The following is a 24,487-nucleotide window of genomic DNA, read 5'->3' as shown; positions in this document are numbered from 1 at the left end:
ATAGGAGGGGGCCGCCGCCGTCAAGCCCGGCTGCCCAGCCGGTCCCGTCCGGCACTCGCGGGCCTCTCCAGCCGGTCCCGTCCGGCACTCCCGGGCCTCTCCAGCCGGTCCCGTCCGGCACTCCCGGGCCTCTCCAGCCGGTCCCGTCCGGCACTCCTGGGCCTCTCCAGCCGGTCCCGTCCGGCACTCCCGGGCCTCACCAGCCATGGTCCGTTCCGGCAGTCCAGCAGGGGACTAGGACAGTTCCTCCAAGGACTTCCCCTGTCAAGCCCTCTGGGGCTCCGCGCTCTGGCGTGCCCCCACGGGCTAGGACTTCCCCACCCAGCCCCTACCCTTTTGGACTGCCCCCTAGGTACTCTTGTTTGCCCCCACCCCCCTCCCTTGTTTGTTATTTTTATTGTCTCACCCCAACCCGTTTGTTATTATTTCTTGTATGCCCCTAATCATGTTTTCAATGTTCTGTTGGTTTTTGTCTGTCTTGTCTTGTTAGTTACCCCTTGGTGAACACCTGGAGGTGTTCATTTGAGGGGGGGCTTATGTCATGATTCCGCTATCATATTATCTTTATTCTTATTCTTGCAGCGGAGTCATGACTAAGTCTAGGGTTTTGTGTGAGAAGGACATGGCATGGCTTAGATATTGGCTGTCATGCGCCTTCTCGTGTCTCGTCTATGGCCCCGCCCCTCTCGTCTCCTCGTTAGCTTCCCTTGAGTGTTTTATTACCCACACCTGCCTATTGTAATTATCCTTTGTTCGTCTCCCCATTTAATGCCCTGGTATTCTCTGTCTTGTGCTCGTTGGTTACTTGTAACTTTGCTCGTCTGTACTGCTGTACCCAGGATTTATACATACGCTGTGTCCCAGCGTTTCTGCTCCAGCACTCTGTTCCTGAGAGTTTTTGTTACAGTTTGTTACCCTACGTGAGTTTTTCGTTCCTGTTTGGCTGTCTTTGTTTATCCCCTGTATTTTACCCCATTGTGGGTTTTTGTTTTGTGTTTATTAAAATCTTTTGTTACCCCGTACCGCTGCCTGCATTTGGGTTCTCCTCTATCACCACACATTTCGTGACAGCTTGTTCCTTAAAGTTACCACCAATTTCGACTTGATTTAAGCGTACATAAGACCCGATCACAAATGGTCTTGACTATGCTATAGCGCATGGATACATCGGAACAGCTGAGCAGCGCAGGAAATGTTAAAATGTTCCATAACTGTCCCTTGCGTGTTTTTATATACTAAGACACCGGGAACAGCTTGGGTACTTTCTTTTATTGTTTTCCCTTTCTGGCGGATGTTTAGCAATGGTAAGCGGGACGATCGTGACAACTGATCCCAGTTTACAAACTCTTTTCCGAAATGTCATAGTGTTTTAGCATTCATGTCATGTTGTTCGATCGGAGGAAATCGGTCATACTTCCCTGCCATTTAATTATGACGGCAGATTTGTAGCAATATAGTCTCCGTCAGGCCTCGCTTTACGTTACAACGTTGGGCTGGTCAGTGCTTTAAAATGGATTGAGGACACCATCAAGATAGTTGCGATTCAAGATCATAAGATCCAACACCCCGTCGTCCTTATCAACTCAACATTTTATCGAGGCAAGAACCAAACTTTCTATTAGAAGTCTATTCGTTTACACATCATTCTCAGTCTCTTCATGATGGCAGCAAGTGATACTCGTGTAAATGGGATGTTCAGAATCTGTACTGATATTTGCTTTCTCATCACTGCCTTTCATAGAAGTCTACATGGTCTCATATTGTTTTATTCCAAATATTTCATTGCTGTTTTGTGGACATGATACAATCGTCTTCAGTCAAACAAGACAAATTCCAAACCAGGCCTTGATCCCGTAGCGAAGAAGAATTTCAAGAGTGTATTATGAAACATCGAAAGGGCATCTATACATTAAAGGCTGCTGGTTACAATCCCATACAAGCATCATGATGTTTAAACATTTTAGGATTTAGGTTCAGAGTGTAGCTAAGTACTTCATGACTGGACTCAAGCTGCAGAATTAATAAAACTCTCAGCGTAATTCCCGATGGAATCATTTCATACATATGCCAAATGCACTTGAGTTTTGGTGGTATGAAAGCGGTAAGTATACGCGAAGCCTCAGCAAACTCAAGTCACGTTCAAGGTATTTTTCATGCATATACTGGCGGCATGGTCCTTCTCAATTATTACTCTCAATCACGTTCTATAACTCAGCACTGTAGTTTCGTATGTGGGCATGGCAGCTTCATCTCCATGTTGTGGCCTATCATTGTTTTCAAATATTGTTGCGGCCTATCGAGGCTTTTGTCTATTTGCTCCGGCCTATCAAGGCCTTCGTTCAAATTGTGGCCTACAGAGGCTTTTGTGCTACGTCATAGGTATGGAGGCCTTCACAACTTCGTTGCAGACTATGGAGGCCTTTGTCCCATCTAACAATGAAGCGCTCTTTCACAAGTATAATGGTAATACGTAGCTTCACTAATGATTCGGCGGGTATCATGATTATCAAGTATTTCCATGCATCTAATGGTGGTTGTGGGGCCTCGTTTTCTCATTCTTTATTCTACAATCACGTTCCTACTAGTCCGTGCAGTTGTTCACATGCAGGTATCGAGGCTCCATCATCATGACATGGCCTACAAAGGCTTAGTCTAATGGTGCGGCCTATCAAAGCTTTCGTCTCCATGTGTGGCCAATCAAGGCCTTCTTCTCTACATTGCGGCCTATCGAGGCTTTCGTCACTCTACGGCCTATCAAGGCCTTCATCACTGCTACGGCCTACCAAGGCCGTGGTCTAAGTGGTGGCCCGTCATATGTATAATCTTCATGGGATAATTTGAACAGTCCTCTATTGGCTACAGTATTCGTTTACAGGGTTCGACGGCAGCTATCACGTGATGGGCAGATGGTATTCCTCAACAATCGAATTCTATATAAGACCTGACTCCAAAATCATCCTTGACGTTTTCAGACCCCCTTAAATTTTTCACTCTTTGTTATATTGCAGCCATTTGCTAAAATAATTTTAGTTAATATTTTTCCTCATTAATGTAGACACAGCACCCCATATTGACAGAAAAACACAGAATTGCTGACATTTTTGCAGATAAAAAAAAAGAAAAACTGAAATATTACATGGTCCTAAGTGAAAGTGAAGAAAGTGAAAGTGACTAATTTGTCAGTTATGGTGACCCATATCCGAGATATACCTCTGCTTTTAACCCGTCCAGAGAGTAGTGAACACACGCACAGCAAGTGGTGAACACACATACACCCAGAGCAGTGGGCAGCTATCGCTGCAGCGCCCTGGGAGCAAGTAGGGGTTAGGTGCCTTGCTCAAGGACACCTCAATCGTTACCCGCCTGACCTGAGGATCGAACCGGCAACCTTCTGGTCACGAGTCCAACCCTCTAACCATTAGGCCACGACTGCCCCTTTTTTTTTTTTTTTTTAATAAAATAAAAATAAAAATATTTTTCTAACTAAGTATTCAGACTCTTTGCTCAGTATTTAGTAGATAACCCTTTTGATTTAATACAGCCATGAGTCTTTTGGGGAAAGATGCAACAAGTTTTTCACACCTGGATTTGGGCATCCACTGCCATTCCTCCTTGCAGATCCTCTCCAGTTCTGTCAGGTTGGATGGTAAACGTTGGTGGACAGCCACTTTTAGGTCTCTCCAGAGATGCTCTATTGGGTTTAATCAGGGCTCTGGCTGAGCCATTCAAGAACATTCACAGAGTTGTTGTGAAGCCACTCCTTCGTTATTTTAGCTGTGTGCTTAGGGTCATTGTCTTGTTGGAAGGTAAACCTTCGGCCCAGTCTGACGTCCTGAGCACTCTGGAGAAGGTTTTTCTCCAGGATATCCCTGTAGCGCATCTTTCCCTCAATTGCAACCAGTCCTCCTGTCCCTGCAGCAGAAAAACACCCCCACAGCATGATGCTGCCACCACCATGCTTCACTGTTGAGACTGTATTGGACAGGTGATGAGCAGTGCCTGGTTTTCTCCACACATACCGCTTAGAAATAAGACCAAAAAGTCTTGGTCCCTTCAGACCAGAGAATCTTATTTGTCGCCATCTTGGAGTCCTTCGGGTGTTTTTTAGCAAACTCCATGCGGGATTTCATGTGTCTTGCACTGAGGAGAGGCTTCCGTTGGGCCACTCTGCCATAAAGTCCCGACTGGTGGAGGGCTGCAGTGATGGTTGACTTTCTACAACTTTCTACCCTCTCCCGAATGCATCTCTGGAGCTCAGCCACAGTGATCTTTGGGTTCTTCTTTACCTCTCTCGCCAAGGCTCTTCTCCCCCGATAGCTCAGTTTTGCCAGACGGCCAGCTCTAGGAAGGGTTCTGGTCATCCCAAACGTCTTCCATTTAAGGATTATGGAGGCCACTGTGCTCTTAGGAACCTGAAGTGCAGCAGAATGTTTTTGTAACCTCGGCCAGATCTGTGCCTTGCCACAATTCTGTCTCTGAGCTCTTCAGGCAGTTCCTTTGACCTCATGATTCTCATTCGTCTCAATGTGTGGCCTGCCGAGGCCTCTGTCTCAATATTGTGGCCGATGAGGCCCCCATCTCAATGTTGTGGCCACAACATTGTAGTGTATTTCGGGGAAAACTATGAATTTGACCACTTTAAAATACGTATAATTAAGGGAGATTAACTATACCTATTTAATACACTTTAAACCTGATGCAGTAGACCTAATAATAGGGACAAACTAAATGCACTCGTCCAGCAAGTGATCAGCAGATCGTACATCACATCTAAGAAATATTACTATCCTGGCCTTGGAAACATAACACTATTACTGTACTACAGTACCGCTCCAGAAATTATAACGAAATCAAGCAGTTTAAGTGACGTTAATATTTGATAAAGAGACACAGCAACAATTCGATTGTAGATAACAAAATGCGGGTTTATTGACCACACTAAAGGGAAAACAAACCAACTAACTAAGAAATAAAAAACGCTAACAAACAAACATGAAGAGTAAAAGCAGTAAAGAAATGGAAGAAATAGACAAACCAAAGAGTGGCAGTATTACAAACAGCTATTCACATCTGCATGAACCATCAAGGACAGTTTCCTTAGTTAAGAGGGGTTACAGTTTAAACACAGTTATCAAGGATATAGTTGAGATACTTGCATTGGTTTCCTGAGTGTGCTGGGACAATGATTCAATCAGCACTCTTGATTCAATCAGCTTCGTTCTCCTTTGTCTGCAAACATCATATGACACCCCACAACACCTAAATTCTGCATAGCTAAGTACTCAGATAATGATATGTGTGTGCATGCACTTCTTTGTTCCACCTTTGGTCTTTGACCCTTTAATTTATTGTCTGGACTCACATTCCTAGAGGCACCAATCTGCATTTTCTGCTTCCCCCAATCTTTGTACACAAGGCTACACACACACACAAACCACATCCTGTAGTAAACACATTCCAATCAGCCCTTAACTCCTCAGAGTTTTCTGCCTAAACATTCTCATTAAAACACACACATATTATGTTCATCAAAACTGTAATAAAGAATAAACATTTAAACGTAATAAAACTTATTAAAAAACTCCTTCACATGCTGTAAATCCAGACTGGAATTCTTCATTGATGTCATTCCTTTGGAGGAAGGAGCATAATTGAGTTGAAACTACTTTTTCCAGATTTAAATATGAAAGGTAGATTCGATATAAGCCTGTAATTCCCTAGCTCCATAGGGTCGAGTTGGTTTTTTTTGACAAAGGGCCTTATAACAGCCACATTATATGCTTAAGGCACATCTCCTACGTAGGCAGATCTAGACGTTTTTAGGGCTTTCCTGTATATTCGAGTACTATAGAATACTATGTTTAAAGTGACAAAGAGAGCATGCTTTGTTTAACCTGTCAGAAGACGTAGTTAAGTGGGGCAGACCGATGTTGAATGAGGTACTGAGCAGTCCAATGCTGCAGTCCAATGCTGCAGTCCAATTTTCACACATTTAAAGTGAAACTTATTACAGTACAAATGCATTTTTATTATGCAGGATTATATACCTCTAACATGTGTTGCCAACTTAGTTTGGAAACAAGATGTTGTCTTTATACTGTGATATCACATTCACAATTTATCTAATAAAACATGTTTCTTTAAACAAATAAAATGATAAATGGATATGTATTTTAGGAAGCGGGTCTATCACAAAAGGTTCATCTCACGGTTATGCTCTGTCCATCACTGTATTCAAAATATGGAATACAGATAATATATTTCTGTTGTAATTCACAATATGAACAGCAACAGCAAAGTTTGAAAGTGTGGAAGCTGTAGACAAGGGAGGCCATTTCAACCCTTGTTATTTGCCTTGGCTCTTTCTGTTTTAAAAAGAATAATCACATAAATGCTATGTCAATGTTTTTGTCTTAATTATTAGTTTAATAAAACTATGTTAAAACAGAAAGAAACATCATGGAAAGGAAAATTTGTTTTGACAGATGAATTTTTTTGAAACTTTGCATTTATCAATGTGAGATCAAAATTAAACACAGTTGAAGATGCTTAGTGGAAGTACTGTTGCTTATTTTATATAATCTCCAGACTGAAGTTCCCATCTGACCTGGAGGAACTAAGGGAACTAGCTGACCTGCTAAAGTTCTATAAAACAGAACACATTGGCTATGTCTTCATCCTCTTCTGCAGTGCCTACCTGTACAAGCAATCCTTTGCTATCCCAGGCTCATCATTTTTGGTTAGTAACATTGTTAGTTATTACACATAGTATGTTAAAAACTATAGTAAAAAAGTGATCTACATTACCATATACAAATTTTTACTTTCCATCTTATTTTAAGAACATGCTGGCAGGGGCATTGTTTGGACCATGGGATGGGCTCCTCATTGCCTGCATTTTGACCACAGTAGGTTCCACCAACTGCTACCTGCTTTCTCGCACATTTGGCAAACGCCACATTGTCAGGCTCTTCCCTGAAAAGGTGGCCATGCTGCAGAAAAAGGTGGGTTATCTCTGTGTGTTAAGCACACAATGGAATTTTCTGAAAATATAAAAGTGATTAATATGTATAACTTGGCTTTTGATTATGGATGGACAGATAGCCCTTTCCACCAAGGCAGTTTCGGTGCTGGTTCGGAGCCATAGCCTAGTTCCAAATCGGTTCTTTGTCTTTCCACATCCAAAGCACTAGCTCCGGACCAGAAAAAGTGGTTCTTATCTAGGACCGAAACGTTGCTGGGCTAGAAGTAAGAACTGCTTCCGTCAGTTGCTGGGGTATGGGTTATATTTATTTCAATTCACGATGGACGCGAAAAAAAAGCAACACTGGTTTCACCGTGATTCACCATGTTTGGATGCAGATGTACGCTTGCAAAGCCATGAACATCACAAGCAACGTAACGTCTATGTTTTAGGTTTGGCGCTACCACGCTTACGTTGCGCGGAAAGATGAGACGTAGTCAATGATGTATGACCTCGCACTCTTGTGGCTCTCTAACTCGTGGAAAAGCAAACCGGTTCTTAGCAGGTTCACCAGTGGAACCAGCTCTGAGCCAGGAATAGCACTAGCTTCGTTCCTGCACCCTGTTCATTCTGGTGGAAAGGGTGTAAGAAAGGATCAGTTATTTTAAGGTTCACAAGCAAAAAAAAATTATGTATATAACAATGATAAAATCTCTGTCTCTTACTTTTGTGGAGAAAAAAGGAATAGTTATTATATAATATCTCTCTTTCTTAGGTGGAAGAACACAGGAATAGTTTGTTTTTTTTCTTGCTTTTTCTACGGTTCTTTCCCATGACACCAAACTGGTTCTTGAACATCACATCCCCAATCCTCAACATCCCCATCCATATATTCTTCTTCTCAGTCCTCATTGGTGATTGTTTTTTATTACATTTTGTTATACATGATGGTTTAAAACTATTTTTACAGTTTTTTATAATTCACAGTTGTTTTTGTTAACATTTGTTCCATACATTATTGTTTGTTAAAAAACCTCATGCTTATGAATGTACTGCTTCCCAGGTCTAATACCCTACAACTTGATCTGTGTTCGGACTGGAGCCATCTTGTCAGAGATCCACTCTTTGGATGATATCTTTTCATTGGCCACTTTGCTGCAACTTTTACTGATGGCATGTATGGCTCTACTTCCTGGTGTTTTAATACGCCACTACAGTAAAACCCACTTCAATCTTGATGGCCTGGAACCCAATGGACACCAAATGGTTCATAAGTATCGCAAAACCAGATGACCCAAAGATAGACAGAGCCGGTAACTGTTGATATGGGTCTGCTGATAGATCTGTCTGGTGTCATGTGTGGATGATCAGGTTTTATTAAAAAAGAGCATGTTGGGATTCAAATCTGCTCTGTGCAACCTAAATCCTTTGGATTTTTGTCCCTTAATATTTAATTATATTGACTATAATTCTAAGCATTAGTTTTTAAAGGGGTCGTATGACTCGGCTGAAACTAATATTATTGTTTGTTTAAGATGTAATGCAATGCATATACATGATTTTAGGTTAAAAAACGCTGTATTTCCTACGTACCGTGCATGTTTGTATCTCCTATATGCCCCCCCTCTCCGAAACACACAGATTTTTAACAAAGCTCATCACTCTGAAAAGCGAGGTGTACTATGATTGGCAAGATAACCAGTGAGTAATGATTGGTTGAATATTGCAAGTGTGTGACGAAAATAAAACGCCTCTTACTAAATTTGAAACATCAGGTTCCAAAGCAATTGTACTGACAGGCACACCCAACTTACTTGCATATACATTCGGGCGGTCTTAGTCAACTCGTACCACGAACTGACGTAGATTTGTGGGGGTTTGGTAACACAAGGCGTTTCAGGCTGGTCTGGGTGAGCATTCGCTTTAAGATGCATCTTAAATGCATCTTCTGTTCCGACACTTTAACTTTCGCATTTTTATGTGTCTAATAGATGCATGGACAACTTATAACACACCAAAGACACAGAAAAATATGTGTTCGCGCTATATGACCCCTATGAGTCAAAATGAATATATTTTAAATGTCTTAAAATATGGAAGCATATTGGTAGTGATGTTCAATTGAGAATACAATAATCAATGTGGCAATGTGAAATGTAAAATGACAATGTATTTCTACATTTACGTTTAAATATAAAAATCAACTTACCAGAATACACTTGATTAAGTACATGTTACATTTGTTAATTGGAGGTATTGGAAACATGTATGGCTGCAGAATTGATAAAAATCCTTAAATAATCAAGAGCACATGAAGTGGCATCATGCTCGCTGGACAACAAAATGTCTTGGTTACGTCTGTAACCTTTGTTCCCTGATGGAGGGAACGAGACATTGTGTTGAGAGGCAGACTGGGGTTTGATCTTGAGAACCTATGCATCACCATGCACTGTGCTGTGTTTTACCTTTTCTGTTTTTCCTGTTAAGCTGCTTTAGAACAATGCAGATTGTGAAAAGCGCTATGTAAATAAACTAGAAACTTGAACCTATCATCTCCTATTTACCTGCTTGGTGTTACCGCCGGCCAACACAACGTCACATGGAGATTGGGGAAGGCAGCGATGTCACCTGGGGGGAAGCCCGGAGAGAGAGAAGCGTTGCTGTACACTCCATCCCCATGGATAATCCTGTCAGAGCCGCTCTGTTAGGCGGGTTCCCAACGAGGTAGAGGCCCCCTCCTGGGAGGGCCCAGTATCAGAGGGGTCACTGCAGGGGCTGCTGGAGGGTAGGCTGTGCTCGGGACCTCAGCAAACCATAGGTGGCTGGGTCACGGCAGAGCAGTCTGCTTCTTCACCACGCACAATCTCTACGGTGTCAACATACAGCCCTGCTTGCGAGATCTCTTAGAAGGGGGACCTTCTGTGCGTCATCACTCAAGATTGAGCCACAGATGTTTCATTGGACCACTGTCATGGACATCGTCCTACCCAGGGCACTCGTCATGACCTCCGTCCCCGGGACGCGAGGCCTGTGGCAGTGTGCAGCCGGGTTGACCTTCCCATCAACCAGAACCAAACGGTCTGGCATATGACCCAACAGGTCGCCATAGCATTTTGGACCTGATTGACCGCCGTAACATGGAGGGCGGAAGCAATTTTACCCACAGCATCATAAGTCCTCGACACGAGTGTCAAATTGCTTACATGCCCTGGAAGGGAGACTTGGTCGACCCCTCCAAGTGGCAGCATGCGAGGTGCACCACGGCTGCTAGTCCACCTGGGTGGTCGACATATCCCTTAGCTGCTTCACCGTCCAGGGAAGTAAGCTCCCTGAGCCGCCACCGGCTTGAAAGAGTCTGCTCGCCGAAGAAGTCCGCTGTTCTGCGTCTTAAAACCAGCAGGAAGAGAATTTTTGAAGACATGAACTCGACACCAATGTATCGCCAAGCCCATTGGCGTCATAATTTCATCTCAGAGATGAAAGGTTCTCAAGATCAAACCCCAGTCTGTCTCTCAACACAACTTCAAGAGACCAACAGGAAGGAGAATCAGTTTTATGGTATGGGTAAATTTTTATGTGTACAATTTTCAAAATTGAGGTATAGGGTATACGTCATCTTAAAGCTGAATAAATAAGCTTTCCATTAATGTATGGTTTGTAAGGATAGGAAAGCAGAAATTCTAAGATTTACATTGAGTGGGTTATTCACAAAAATCGTAAAGCAGCGAGCGATGTGTATAGGCATGTTTACGACCATTTTTGTCAGCAATTTTGCTGCAATTAATCACAAAATAAATTTTTGATGTACGTACGGTAGGAAATTTCCAAAATATCTTCATGGAACATGATATTTGCTTATTATCCTTATCATTTTCCCACAAAAGAAACTCTATATTTTGACACACACAATGTTTTGTTAGCTATTGCCACAAATATTCCTGTACTACTTACCATAAGACTGATTTTGTGGTCCAGGATTCATTGAGTTTCATCAGTATTTTTATTATTGCCTTTAGTCATGTGCTGCTTCACCTTAATGCAATAATGCTGTACAGGGGAGATGGCATAATCACCTCAAAATGCATTTTCAAATCCACATTGAATATTGCAACACTGAATGCACATGTAAATGTAATCCCAAATGTTCAACCAGTTTGAATGAATAAATAAATATACCAAAATGTATTTGAAATGCATGTATTTTAGCTGAGTACACTGCAAATCCATTATGGAGCTTTGCAGTGTGGTTGTGTTGATGTGATGGGTTGACTGTGAGATAGCAATGATCAGTAAAGTTTTTCAGCATTTATTTGTCACGGATTTTCAGGGAATGTAAGGACTCAGATGCAGGAGTGAAGGAACAGAGTTTATTTCAAAGATCATTCAAAAACAACTCAAGGTAAAAACAAAAAGCACTGAATGTTCAGAACAAGGCATGTCTTCTCGCTAGGCAACACGTGCCTATCCACGGGGGCTGAGAGAATCAAACTGAATGGGAGGAAAAGGTCCAAACCGGTTATCTCTCAAAGAAGCCTCACTGGAGAAAAAGCAGAGAATCAATCCTTGAAACATTGTTGACCAAATGAGAAACCCAACAGTAATCCACAAAAGGAAGAGAGAAACAATACATTGCCACACCGAGTGAAGGAAGGTAGGGGTTTAAATAAGAGTCGAAGTAATAAGGGGCAGGTGTGGGTGATAACGATTAACGAGGTGAGTAGCTGAATGCGGGACCAGACGGGGAAGTAAAAGACAACCAAGATAACATGGAATCCCAAACTAAAACTAGGGCCTGACATTATTGATCTTTGGTTATGCTAATAAATGTTAATACAATTATAGTAGGTCATGTTGCTTTATTTAATTTTAACAATTAGAATGTTTGATTTGAATAATGCAGTAGCAAGTATTTAAATTAACATGAGCTAGGGTTGATAAATGCTGGGTGTTGTTTATTGATTGAGTGTTGACTAATGCTTTGGTCGTCGGTGAATACAGCCTTCTTGTAAAATGTTACCCGTTTTTCCATTTTAGAGAGTCTAAGATAAAGAATAGCCATTGATTTTGACAGGTTAATCTACTGTTAGAATCACAGTTTTATATCTGCCTTTGTGAAAAGCTATGGAGTCTACAAATGTGGTTGTTTCTTTGTTGTAAGGCAGCTGACAAAATGATCAACATTGGGTGCAGTTGCGTAGTTGCAACATGCAACAGGAGAAACTTTGAGGGGTGTATCATGAAGTAATAAAACCCACATTCCTGATTCCTTTGGGTGATAATACTCAAAAATTGTCCAATATTTTTTGCCTGGTATGACTTAAATATTTATATCTTGCTGATCATTTTAATGAATTGAAACTGAATTATATCCTGCTAATTATATTTGAACCTGCCTGGCATATTAAATTGACTTCTTGATCCGTTTTGAATTCTTCAGAAATCCAAATTAAAAGGAGTCCGGTGTTACCACAAAATAAGTGTGTCACAACAAAATCATACTGGGGTTTTGGGTAACACTTTAGAATACTGTTTCTTACTTAATGTGAAACTAAGAATTAGCTAATGCCAAACCAAGAGGTAATTTCTCATTAATACAGACCTCTGCTCTATTAACTACTAAGGAAAGCCTGTTAACTAATCAGTATGGAGGAGCATTTTACACAGTTATTTATGTAGAATCTGAATTAGTAGATAACTAATAGTAATTCTTAAGGAGGAATGAGTGAATTCGAAAGCTATTGATTAGGTACTAATAACTTTTAAGTTACACAATAAGCAAATAACAGTATTCTAAAGTGTTACCGGGTTTTGTTTCTGTCTACCACCTGACTTAGCATGTCGTATGACTAAAGTAACTATTATGTTCTGAGCAAGCATGGAGCGGCCAGTTTTAATGATATTGGTTTACCCTGCAACCGCTGACTAAGTTCAGACCACGTAAACAGGCCAGCGAGAGACTCTGTGCGACATTGGGTCCCTAATGAACAAATATCTATGAATAATTTAAATATTCAAACTTACAAATTATGATCAGCAACTAATTGGAATTTTGTCCAAATGGTTTTCACTCTAGTTCAAACCCCAATTAATTAGAGGACCGTGACGGCGCTCGGTTGGGGCTCGTATGCGAGCGCCTGGTGGTCGGGTCCCCCCCATGCGGTCCGGCCGGGCTCAGCCCGAAAGAGCAACGTGGGGCCAACCTCCAGTGGACCCACCACCTACAAGAGTGACCGTAAGGGGCCGGTGCTTAGTGGATCGGGTGGGACCTAGCTCTAGGGTCATGGAACGTCACCTCTCTGGCGGGGAAGGAGCCTGAGATAGTGCGCAAGGTCCAGAGATTCCGACTAGAGGTAGTTGGGATCACCTCTACGCACAGCTTGGGCTCTGGAACCACACTCCTCGAGAGAGGATGGACTCTTCACCACTCTGGAGTTGCCCATGGTGAGAGGCGGCGGGCTGGTGTGGGTTTGCTTATAGCCCCGAAGCTCAGCCGCCATGTGTTGGAGTTAACCCCGATGAACGAGAGGGTCGCTTCCCTGCGCCTTCGGGTCGGGTATAGGTCTCTCACTGTCATGTGCGTCTATGGGCCAAACGGAAGTGTAGAATACCCGGCCTTCTTGGAGACTCTGGGAGGGTTGGTGGAAAGTGCTCCGACTGGGGACTCCTTCGTTCTGCTGGGGGACTTCAACGCCCACGTGGGCAATGACAGTGAGACCTGGAGGGGCGTGATTGTGAGGAACGGCCCCCCTGATCTGAGCCTGAGTGGTGTTCTGGTATTGGACTTCTGTGGTAGTTACAGCTTGTCCATAACGAACACCATGTTTAAGCATAAGGGTGTCCAACAGTGCACTTGGCAGCAGGACACCCTTGGCCGGAGGTCGATGATCGACTTTGTGGTTGCTTCATCTGACCTCCGGCCGTATGTCTTGGACACTTGGGTGAAGAGAGGGGCGGAGCTGTCAACTAATCACCACCTGGTGGTGAGTTGGATCCGATGGCGGGGGAGGAAGCTGGACAGACTCGGCAGACCCAAACGTACTGTGAGGGTCTGTAGGGAACGTTTGGCTGAATCCCCTGTCAGAGAGATCTTCAACTTCCAGCTCCGGCAGTGCTTCGACCAGATCCCGAGGGAGTCTGGAGATATTGAGTCAGAGTGGACCATGTTCTCCACCTCCATTGTCAACGCGGCCACTCGGAGCAGTGGCGGTAAGGTCTCCGGTTCCTGTCGAGGCGGCAATCCCCGAACCCGGTGGTGGACACCGGAAGTAAGGGATGCCATCAAGCTGAAGTAGGAGTCCTATCGGGCCTGGCTGGCTTGTGGGACTCCCGAGGCAGCTGACGGGTACCGCCACGCGCCAAGCGGACTGCAGCCCGGTTGGTTGGGGAGGCAAAAACTCGGGCCTGGGAGGAGTTCGGTGAGGCCATGGAGAAGGACTATCAGATTCTGCCAAACCGTGACGCCTCAGGAGGTGGGAGCAGTGCCCTACCAACGCTGTTTACAGTGGAGGGGGGCAGCTGTTGACCTCGACCGGGAATATCTTAGGGCGGTGGAAGGAATACTTTGAGGATCTCCTCAATCCTGCCATCATGTCTTCCATTGAGGAAGCAGAGGCTGAGGGCTCGGAGGCGGACTCGTCCATCACCCGGGCTGAATTCACCGAGGTAGTCAAGTTACTCCTCGGTGGCAGGGCTCCGGGGATGGATGAGATCCGCACTGAGTACCTCAAGTCTCTGGATGTTGTGGGGCTGTCTTGGCTGACACGGCTCTGCAGCACCGCGTGGCGGTCGGGGACAGTGCCTTTGGACTGGCAGACCGGGTTGGTGGTCCCTCTTTTTAAGAAGGGGACCGGAGGGTGTTTTCCAAATAGGGGATCACACTTCTCAGCCTCCCCGGGAAAGTTTATGCAGGGTACTGGAGAGGAGAATCCGACCGATGATAGAACCTTGGATTCAGGAGGAACAGTGTAGTTTTCGTCCCGGTCGTGGAACACTGGACCAGCTCTATACCCTCTCCAGGGTGCTGGAGGGTTCATGGGAGTTTGCGCAACCAATCCACATGTGTTTTGTGGATTTGGAGAAGGCATTCAACTGTGTCCCTCGCGACATCTTGTGGAGGGTGCTCCGGGAGTATGGGATTCGGGACCCTTTGTTAAGGGCCATCCGGTCCCTTTACGACCGGAGCAGGAGCTTGGTTCGCATTGCCGGCAGTAAGTCAGACTTGGAGGAGACCCCGGAGAAGACCTAGGACAGGCTGGAGGGACTATGTCTCCCGGCTGGCCTGGGAACACCTCGGTGTCCCCCCGGAAGAGCTGGAGCAAGTGTCTAGGGAGAGGGAAGTCTGCGCATCCCTGCTTAGAATGCTGCCCCCGCGACCCTGCCCAGGATAAGCGGAAGAAAATGGATGGATGGTTTTCACTTTATAGCTTTATAGTAGTGTGGTGAAGTACACCTTTCAGCATGTCCTCGCCCCATGATTATTTTGCGGGCCTTATTTGGACTATATAAGGGGCATCCCTAGAGTGGTAGGATATTGCATAATCCTTGCGTCATCGGGGTGTTGGTTGCCGGTGCTCGAGTGCTCTGGGGGTGAGGTATGTGTTTGTTTGCTGTTAGTATGGTTTGGCGTCAAGATGGTGTGGGTGTTTACTGATCTTTCTGTGCAGCTGGTGTCTGTCTGGAGGTGTGAATCGTACTACGTGAGGGTTTTCCCTTTACATTGCTGCTGTATTTCCAGTGTAGAAAAGCGAACCGATCGCACAAACACGTTGTGTTGCGAGTTACTGCCGCTCTACTGCTCGTTGCATGTGGTAGGTTTTGGTTGCCATAGCTATGGGCTGGCATCTAGATAGCGTGCTTACTAACTTTTCCATGCAGCTGGTGTCTGTTTCGAGGTACAGAGTGTATCGGTCGAGGGTTTCCCTGTACATCGCTGCTGAAGTTCCGGTTTACTAATTGAGATTTGATCGCATGTGTAACACTGCGTGTTGGAGGTGACTGCTGCTCTTCGGCTCGGTAGGTCCATTATGTGGTGTGTATGCGGGTGTGGGACTGTAATTATGTTGCATATGTATGACCCGGGAATTCCTCTGTACAGTAAATGGGAGGAATGAATGGTTTGCCGGATGCTTGAACGGAAGTCCTGATGATCGGGGGTTAATTTTGGCGTTTTATCACTACGCTGGTTGGCCTCGACGCTGCTGTTTTGCTTTTGTTTATTTGTTTTTGTTTAGTAGTTTTGTTTTTGTAATTTGTTTTGCATCTAATTGTTACTATTTGTTTAGAGCCGTTTCTGACAACTGCCTTGCTTACAGCTGTGTCGGACAACTGTTTTGCGTGCAGCTGTTGCCTACGGCTATTTTACGTTTGTTTGTTTCTTTTTCTTTTTGTAATATTTGGCTTGGGTTTAGATTTGGATATAATTTATTTATTTGGGTTTGTGCTTTTTACCTTTCTACTATCGGTAAGCAATGGTGTGTTTATTTGCTGTTGATTGTTTATTGTGGGCAACTTTAGCAATTAATGCTGTTTTCTGAGAGGCTGCAGTTATATACTAGGTTAATTGTTGTTTTCTTTTGCAGGAGTGGGGTGACCCAAAAGCGGGCAGGCTAGCCATCTTATGCCTGGTAACGGAAATTCTCCTTTTAAGTGTGCGGTAGAGGTTTTCTTGCAGTGTATTTCACTAGTGTGTGTGTGCTTGCGAAGTTGTGGGCACGGTGTCCTCATTGCGGGCTAATTTGAGGCCCACCGCTTAGCCTGCCCAGCTAATGGTGAACCCCAGCTCCGCCCCGAGAGTCTGCACGTCTGTGTACTGATTGAGCTTTATTGCTCATCTACCACCAGTTGCCTGGGCAGCTAGAACCATTGTTTTACTGACTCTAGTAGCCTTTTAGATTATTTATATCAAATGAAGAATTATATTTTTCTGTACGTATTCACGTCTCAGTGTCTTGTGATCATGCGAGAGAGAGAAACAAACTTGTGTGCCCTTGTAGGGGTATTTCCCCAGCTGGTTCAATGCCGGGGTGGCGTAGTCGTGACATATTATAGTTTTGCTATATGAGAGCGGGCTCTCATTCACCCGAATTGCCACAGTAGGGCCAGATTAAAATGAACTATAGCGCTAAATCCGTTAAAAGCATCATGGAAAGACAGAACATGCTTGATTCCTTTGTCCACACCATTGCATTCCGTCGTTGGGTTGATGGGTGGTTCCTTACAATGGTAAACTGACCACTTTAGTCTGACACAAGAAAGAATTGTGGTAAAGGTGCCTTCTGTCATGTTCCCGTCTGTTCCTCTAACTGTTTCTCCTGTGTTTTCCCTTTGTCTTCACTTTCCAGTATTCTCCACGCTCCCTCATGTGTCACTCGTCTTCAATCACCCCACACCTGCCAGCGATCTTCAGCATCATCTTTTCTACTGTAAAGACGGTTTTCTCAGCAATGTTGTCCTCTCTCATCCAGGTTATGTTTTTAAGTTAATAATTATGGTTAATAAATTAAAATCTGTGTTTGAAAAACTTTTTGTTATTATTATTTATTCTTCTCAAGAATCAGTAATAAATGTAACTGAAAAACATGCAGCCATGATCATGTCAATAAGCATACAGTTTCAAGCATAAACATCTTTTGGGTGACTATCCCTTTAAGAAAGACACGTTTTTATAAGTTATTAAAATACAGGGAGTAATACTCACTCAAATATTGAAGTGTTATACACTCACCTAAAGGATTATTAGGAACACCATACTAATACCGTGTTTGACCCCCTTTCGCCTTCAGAACTGCTTTAATTCAACTGCCATTGAATCAACAAGGTGCTGAAAGCATTCTTTAGAAATGTTGGCCCATATTGATATGATAGCATCTTGCAGTTGATGGAGATTTGTGGGATGCACGAAGCTCCCGTTTTAAAGATGCTCTATTGGGTTGAGATCTGGTGACTGTGGGGGCCAATTTAGTACAGTGAACTCATTGTCATGTTCAAGAAACCAATTTGAAATTATTCGAGCTTTGTGACATGGTGCATTATCCTGCTGGAAGTAGCCATCAGAGGATGGGTACATGGTGGTCATAAAGGGATGGACCAGACGTGATTTCTTTAAGACTGTGTAATAATTCCACCTCACCTTGTCAGGTATTTCTTGGTCTAGAGGTGGAATCATACAGGATCCTCTGTTTCATGTGGGGAGAGACGTTTTGACCTTGTGGCTTTCAATACTCTCCCCGAGTCTCGTCTGTGTCCCCGCCCTTTCAGGCTCGTAAGCCTTCCCTTAGTGTTTGATATGTGTCACCTGGTCCCTATTAATTATCGTGTTTGTTCCCCATAAAGAGTCCTCATGTTTCTTTGTCCTGTGCTCGTGCATTGTACTTGTACCTGTTGGTCCTTGCAGTTGTTTTGCTTTGTGCTGTGTTAGAGGATGTTCCTGTGAATGCTTTGTTGCCATATGCTTGTTACCTTGTTCCTGTTCCCTCGTGTATAGTAAGTGTCAGTCTCAAGTGTTTGTTTTCTTAGTTTAGTTGTAAGTCATTGTCCTAGTCCTTGTTGAAGTTTATATATTATCCTGTTCTGTTTTCCCCTCGTGGGTTTTTGTTTTGCCTTTTTTTTAGTTGTAGTGTTTGTTATTAAATACCTGTGTTTACCCCTACTATCTCGTCCTGGCTGTCTCTGCCTGCATATTGGGTTCCCATGCCATGTCTCACCCTGAGTTCCCTGACAGACTGCAAGGGAAGCTCAGCTTCCCCTATAATTGTCAAAAAATGAATGGTCAAATATATGTACTATTATGTTTTATTGACTAAAAATGTGTTAAACACGTTCATCTCGAATGAAAACAATTTCGTTCAGAATCAGCTACTTGGGTCGGCTGACTCGATTTCCTTCTCATTCATTCCCGTAGGGTACAGTGCATTACTCTGTTGAAGCCCAGCGTCCATCGACATCAATGGGGCTGCTTTAAACAGTTTTTTTCAGTGCTTAGAAACAACACGGTCATTGGATAATGCTGCGATTATGTCCCGCCCACAGATGCTCAGCGTCTCTGGGATGAATGGAGGAGTGGACTGGCCCGGACTCCGAGCGTCTGCGTGATGATTGGAGTGTCTGTCATCTCTTTTTAATCCACTTTTATGTCCTAAAACGCAAATTTTTTGGGGGTCGACAGCTTAAAAAAACGTATTTCTTGTTTTTTTTAGCATGTTTGCTATACACATTGTCACATATCAGCTTTTAGACTTTTTTTTTTAATAAATCATAAATGACAAGGAGGCGGCAGCTTCTCGCAATGCAAAGAGACGGTTGGTGTGTGTGTGGGCGTGGTCTTCAGATTATGACGCGTATCACTCTGTGTCTCCATTTCCAACTCAGTCCCATCGCGGATTTTGCATGTGTAGTCGAAAGACAAACTGCTGCAACCTTCATCGTATATTTCACACAATTTCACACCACATTCATTGTTTCAGTTTAACATTATTCCCACATTTCCTCCTGTTGAGTTAAATATATATATATATATTAGATCGTTTGTTCATTAATTCATATAGTCTGAACTAGCCAGCTAGCAAACTGCACACGATGGCAGACAGTGCTAATATTATCGACCTGATTTTGGCAAAGCCATTAGAAAGTCTTTCTTACGAGGAGAAACTTAGAATTAAACAGCAGGGCAGATCAACACCTAAGATTGATTTAGTGCAAAAGATAGGGAAAAGTAACAGGTCTTTTCAGCTCTCCTGGTATGACAAAGTTAGCTGGCTGACTGGAAGTGCTGTGAAAAAGAAAATGTACTGCTGGCCATGTCTCTTGATGAAACCATCTCATGGATGTGTTGTTAGGTCAAAATTGGGGTTTGGAGATCTGTCAAACTTTGACAGGGCATATAAAAGGAATGAAAATAGCAATGAACATGTGAGTGCATGTGCAAGATTAAGTTGCATGGGCAGGATCAGGGTTGAGCATGCAATCAATGAAGTTGCTCGCATTCAAGCCGAAAATGAGCTTCCCCTCTTTAAAAGATCAGCAGCCGCCACTGGGATGGACATGGTCAGAAACAATGCTCAGGTAGGCCGTGGCATTTAAATGATGCCCAACTGGCACTAAGGGGCCTAAAGTGTGCCAAGAAAACATCCCCCACACCATAACACCATCACCATATTTGCATTATTGAGAAATTGAACAGGTGTTCCTAATAATCCATTAGGTGAGTGTATTTACAGGTAAACTAAAATACATTTTAATATTTAATATTTCAATTTTCCATTTTCCATTTTGGCCCCGTCAAAAGTTAATTAATTTAATTAAACTTTAGGTACCTTCAAAATGCATAAACTTACACTATTGTGAGCTCAAATTCATGATTAATCCTTTTTGAAAAAATATGAAATTTTCACAAATGCAGTCTTCTTGACAGTAAAATTTGAATACCGTGTTCAACCTTTACGTGCAAGGTAATTTCTCTTTTTTTATTAGAAAATAACACAATTATTGACCATAATGGAATTATATTTAAATTTTTATTTTGAAAAAAGGTTAGGTTACACATTCCCAGCTAAACACTTCACTTGATTGCTACGTTAACTGAAACGTAATCTGACGACCAAGCTTTCGTTGTGGTAACGTAACCAGTTACGTTGTGACAGCAGGAAAAGGGAATTTTCCTGGATTCGTTCTTCACTAAGTTACTGCAAGGTTGTGACAATGTACCAATCAGGACAGGTTCACAAGTCACAGTTACTTACTGACAACATCACAAAGTTACATTCTGGCAACGAATCCAGCAATTTCACTTTTCCAGGTGTCACAACGATACTAGATTACGCTGTCACAAAAAAGTGTGGTTATCAGAATCATACTGTTGTGACAACTTCAGATAGTCAGATAGTATTAATATATATAAATGACGAATGCATGCTCAAATTTAAGTTAATTTATTGTACAACAGTACAACAGTACACAATAACATTTTATTATTTTGCTTAAAAACTGTCAAAATAATAAAATAATAAAAGCTTCAATAAACGTGGAACAGGTTTACAGTATATATATATTAACAGTAATTTGTATAACAGCAATTTAAATACATAATAGCTACACAATAGTAATAAAACAGAATAAAGACAGTGAACACTACATGTGATTTAAGCATGCTACCAAATAATTTACAGATAAATAATAACAAAAAATGAGTGTAACTTAATGTGATGTTGTTGGTCTTTTGTCTTTATCTTGTTGCTTTTTCAGTATTCGGTGCATATTCGGGTTTCCATGGTAACTCTTAACAGCAACCAGTGCTAAATAATATAAAAATAAAACCAAATAATTACTTAAAGAACATTCTATACATTTGATTAAAAGCGCTTAGACTGGCATCTCTTTGTCAGAGGAAATATTCCTTTCTTGGTGCTGATCCCGCTGCTTTTAGGCAATTTACTAAAAAATGTTCATAAATGCTGTTTGTTGAAAAGCAACTGGAATCTCACCTGATAAAACGAAAATTCCTGTCAGAGGAACTTTGTTCCAGCCAGTAAAGATGCACCTCAAAAAGGCGTTTTTTAGACAGCGTTCTGTCAGTCTACAAGTAAATATTTAATTTAAAATGTGATTTATACAACTCATTAATCCACTGCTGTGAAATTAGAACTCGAAGAAACAAGCGCACCTGTCAGGCGTGGTAAATCTCTTGAAAGATTTTGCAGATTTACAATGTTCAGACTAAAAACCTTTTAAAAAAGCATAATAATGAATCGTGTGTATAGTAAATGTGAAGCATGGGCTAATATAAATGGTATTTGAAATCACGTGCTTGCGACCTGGCAGTCACGTTGTAATGTATGTATAATGTATTACGTTCCTTGTTATACTGCAACGTTAAGAGATGGTAAATGTGACATTATGAATTGGTCATTTATTGGTAATGAAATTAGATGCCTGGGACGTGGCAGTTACGACACCTGTTGGTCATCTGATCACCAAAATAGTACGAGCTAGTTACGAAACTAGACCGTTCTTGGTTATCTTGCAACGTTGGGAGACCGTAATGACGACGTTATGAATTGGTAATTTAAAGGTATTGAAATTACATGCCTGAGACATGCCAGCTAGTAAGCCATGTAATTACCAAAAAAAAAAAACATTATGAATCTGGAACCTCATGTTAACTGGGTTAGCACCCTTCGCACAGGATTAGTTTTATCTGGGGACCTCCTGTGATTTGTAATGTACCTCCCGGTATTTCTGTGGAACGTTCGCACGGGTAAAGTAAAGCCTGTGATTTTAACTCAACTCAACTTTATTAATATAGCGCTTTTTACAATTTCCATTGTTACAAAGCAGCTGTAATGAGACATATTGACTATAAGCAAAAAAATATACCTGTAAAAACAAGAAAAAGGTGAAAACACAGAAAGAAGACATACCCACATACAATCGCTCCACACATACAATATCCACACATATTTACACGCATCGATATAGACACATGGACAAATATGGACAGACGCACGCACTCACAGTGAAAGCACACATTTCAGATAAAGGAGAGAGAAAAACAGGTCAAATATTAAACTGACTATAAATTTCTATACGCAATATTAATTATGTAAAACTTCTGAATTCTAAAGCAGCCCCCCCAGCCAGGCAAATGCAAAACAGTATGCAAACGGTGGTGAGGAACCCAAAACTCCCATCGAGAAAAAAAACCTCAGGGGAACCCAGGCCCAACCAGGGGATTCCAGTTCCCCTCTGGCAAAAGCTGCTGCCTCTGCACAAGCTCAACAGTGCTTGCACAACAAGGCTTAGTAAAAATATAAAAATTAAGGATTAAAGATTATCATTAACAATCTAATAGCATTTGAAATGTTGTAGGAAAAACAAAGTTGTCGCGTCCTTTATCCAGCTCTATCCTCTTAGCACTTGTCAGGTCACCGCTTCCCATTCTCAGCTCTGCCATCAGGTCTGGGCATGAACTGCATCCTACGGTAACCTTGGAACAAAGAGACAAGACTGGCTGAGAGTAGAGTACTGTTCTGCACTCTTTGATGCAATAAGTACATCAGTTGTTGTTGGAAGTGTACCTAGTTCGGGTTAATCTAAATAATGCAGCCTAAACCCTCTGAGGAATTATATTATAGAAGTGTAGTGTATGCAAGATTAAAAAGATGCGTCTTTAGTCTAGATTTAAACTGACAGAGTGTGTCTGCCTCCCGGACAGTGCAGGGAAGACTAGTCCAAAGTTTAGGTGCTAGATAGGAAAAGGATCTACCACCTGCACATGATTTTGAATTTCTAGGTGTTACCTACTGACAGGATGCCTGAGTGCATAATGCAAGTGAAGGAATGTAATACAATAGAAGTTCGCTCAAATGCTGCGGAGCTAAACCATGTAGGGCTTTATAGGTAAAAAGCAAGATCTTAAAGTTAATGCGATGCTTTATAGGTAACCAGTGCAAGGTTGACAGAACCGGGGTTATATGCTCATACTTTTTTGTACATGTAAGAACTCGAGCTGCCGCGTTTTGAACCAGTTGCAGTTTTTGTAATAGGCCTGCAGGGCAACCACCTAAAAGTGCATTACAGTTATCTAGTCTTGATGTCATGAATGCATGAATTAATTTCTCTGCATCTGACAGTGACAGCATATGACGTAGTTTAGATATATTCTTAAAATGGAAAAATGCAATTTTACAGGTGTTGGCGACATGGCTCTCAAATGACAGATTACTATCGAATATAACGCCAAGATTCTTAGCTGAAGATGAGGAGTTTATGGAGCATCCGTCAATAGTTAAGCAGTATTCTTGTTGGGAAACTTTGTGCCGGTGAGACGGCATAGTCGCAGGACAAAACATCAGTCTACCGTTCCGATTAAAGTCTCGAACAGGTTTGCCCCGCTCAGTGACGCACCGACTGAGAAACCTGCTGAAAGTGCCCTATTGATCGGTGATTCTATTGTCCGGAACGTTAACATAGAGACACCAGCCACCATAGTGAAATGTTTACCGGGAGCCAGAGCGCCTGACATCAAGTCAAATTTAAATGTGCTGGCTAAGACTAATCGTAAATACAGTAAGATTGTTATTCATGTCGGCACAAATGATGTTAGACTCCGTCAATCGGAGATCACTAAAGATAATATTAAAGAGGTGTGTGAGCTCGCAAAAACGATGTCAGACACTGTAATATTCTCTGGCCCCCTTACTGCTTACCGTGGTGATGAGATTTATAGCAGATTATCATCACTAAATGGCTGGTTGTCTGAGTGGTGTCTGCAGAATAAGATAGATTTTATAAATAACTGGAAGAGTTTTGAGCGCAGACCTGACCTGTTGAAACGAGATGGTCTCCATCCGTCCTGGGATGGGGTTTCCCTCCTCTCTAGAAATTTGGCACACAGTCTTAATAATGCTAAAGTCTGACTACCTAGGGTCCAGGTCAGGAAGGAGACAGAATGGCTTAACCAACTGTCTGCTTGCCGTCTCGCGTTACAGAATACACAAAATATACAACATGTAATAATCCCTTTTTACA

General features: G+C 42.5%; 1 protein-coding gene across 1 annotated transcript in view; it reads left to right on the top strand.

Annotated features, from left to right (window-relative positions):
- The window catches only part of tmem41ab (transmembrane protein 41ab), an 89,410-nt gene extending 81,153 nt beyond the window's left edge, over positions 1 to 8,257 (top strand). The window contains exons 2-5 of the mRNA XM_056736091.1: positions 6,589 to 6,739; positions 6,843 to 7,004; positions 7,740 to 7,878; positions 8,028 to 8,257. Of these exons, the coding sequence (XP_056592069.1) occupies positions 6,589 to 6,739; positions 6,843 to 7,004; positions 7,740 to 7,878; positions 8,028 to 8,257 (682 nt within the window). The remainder of the gene's footprint in view (positions 1 to 6,588; positions 6,740 to 6,842; positions 7,005 to 7,739; positions 7,879 to 8,027) is intronic.
- The last annotated feature ends 16,230 nt before the right edge of the window (positions 8,258 to 24,487 follow it).

The sequence above is a fragment of the Triplophysa dalaica genome, chromosome 2 (genome assembly GCF_015846415.1).
Source record: "Triplophysa dalaica isolate WHDGS20190420 chromosome 2, ASM1584641v1, whole genome shotgun sequence".
Classification (NCBI taxonomy): domain Eukaryota; kingdom Metazoa; phylum Chordata; class Actinopteri; order Cypriniformes; family Nemacheilidae; genus Triplophysa; species Triplophysa dalaica.
This window is presented reverse-complemented; position numbering and strand designations above follow the sequence as displayed.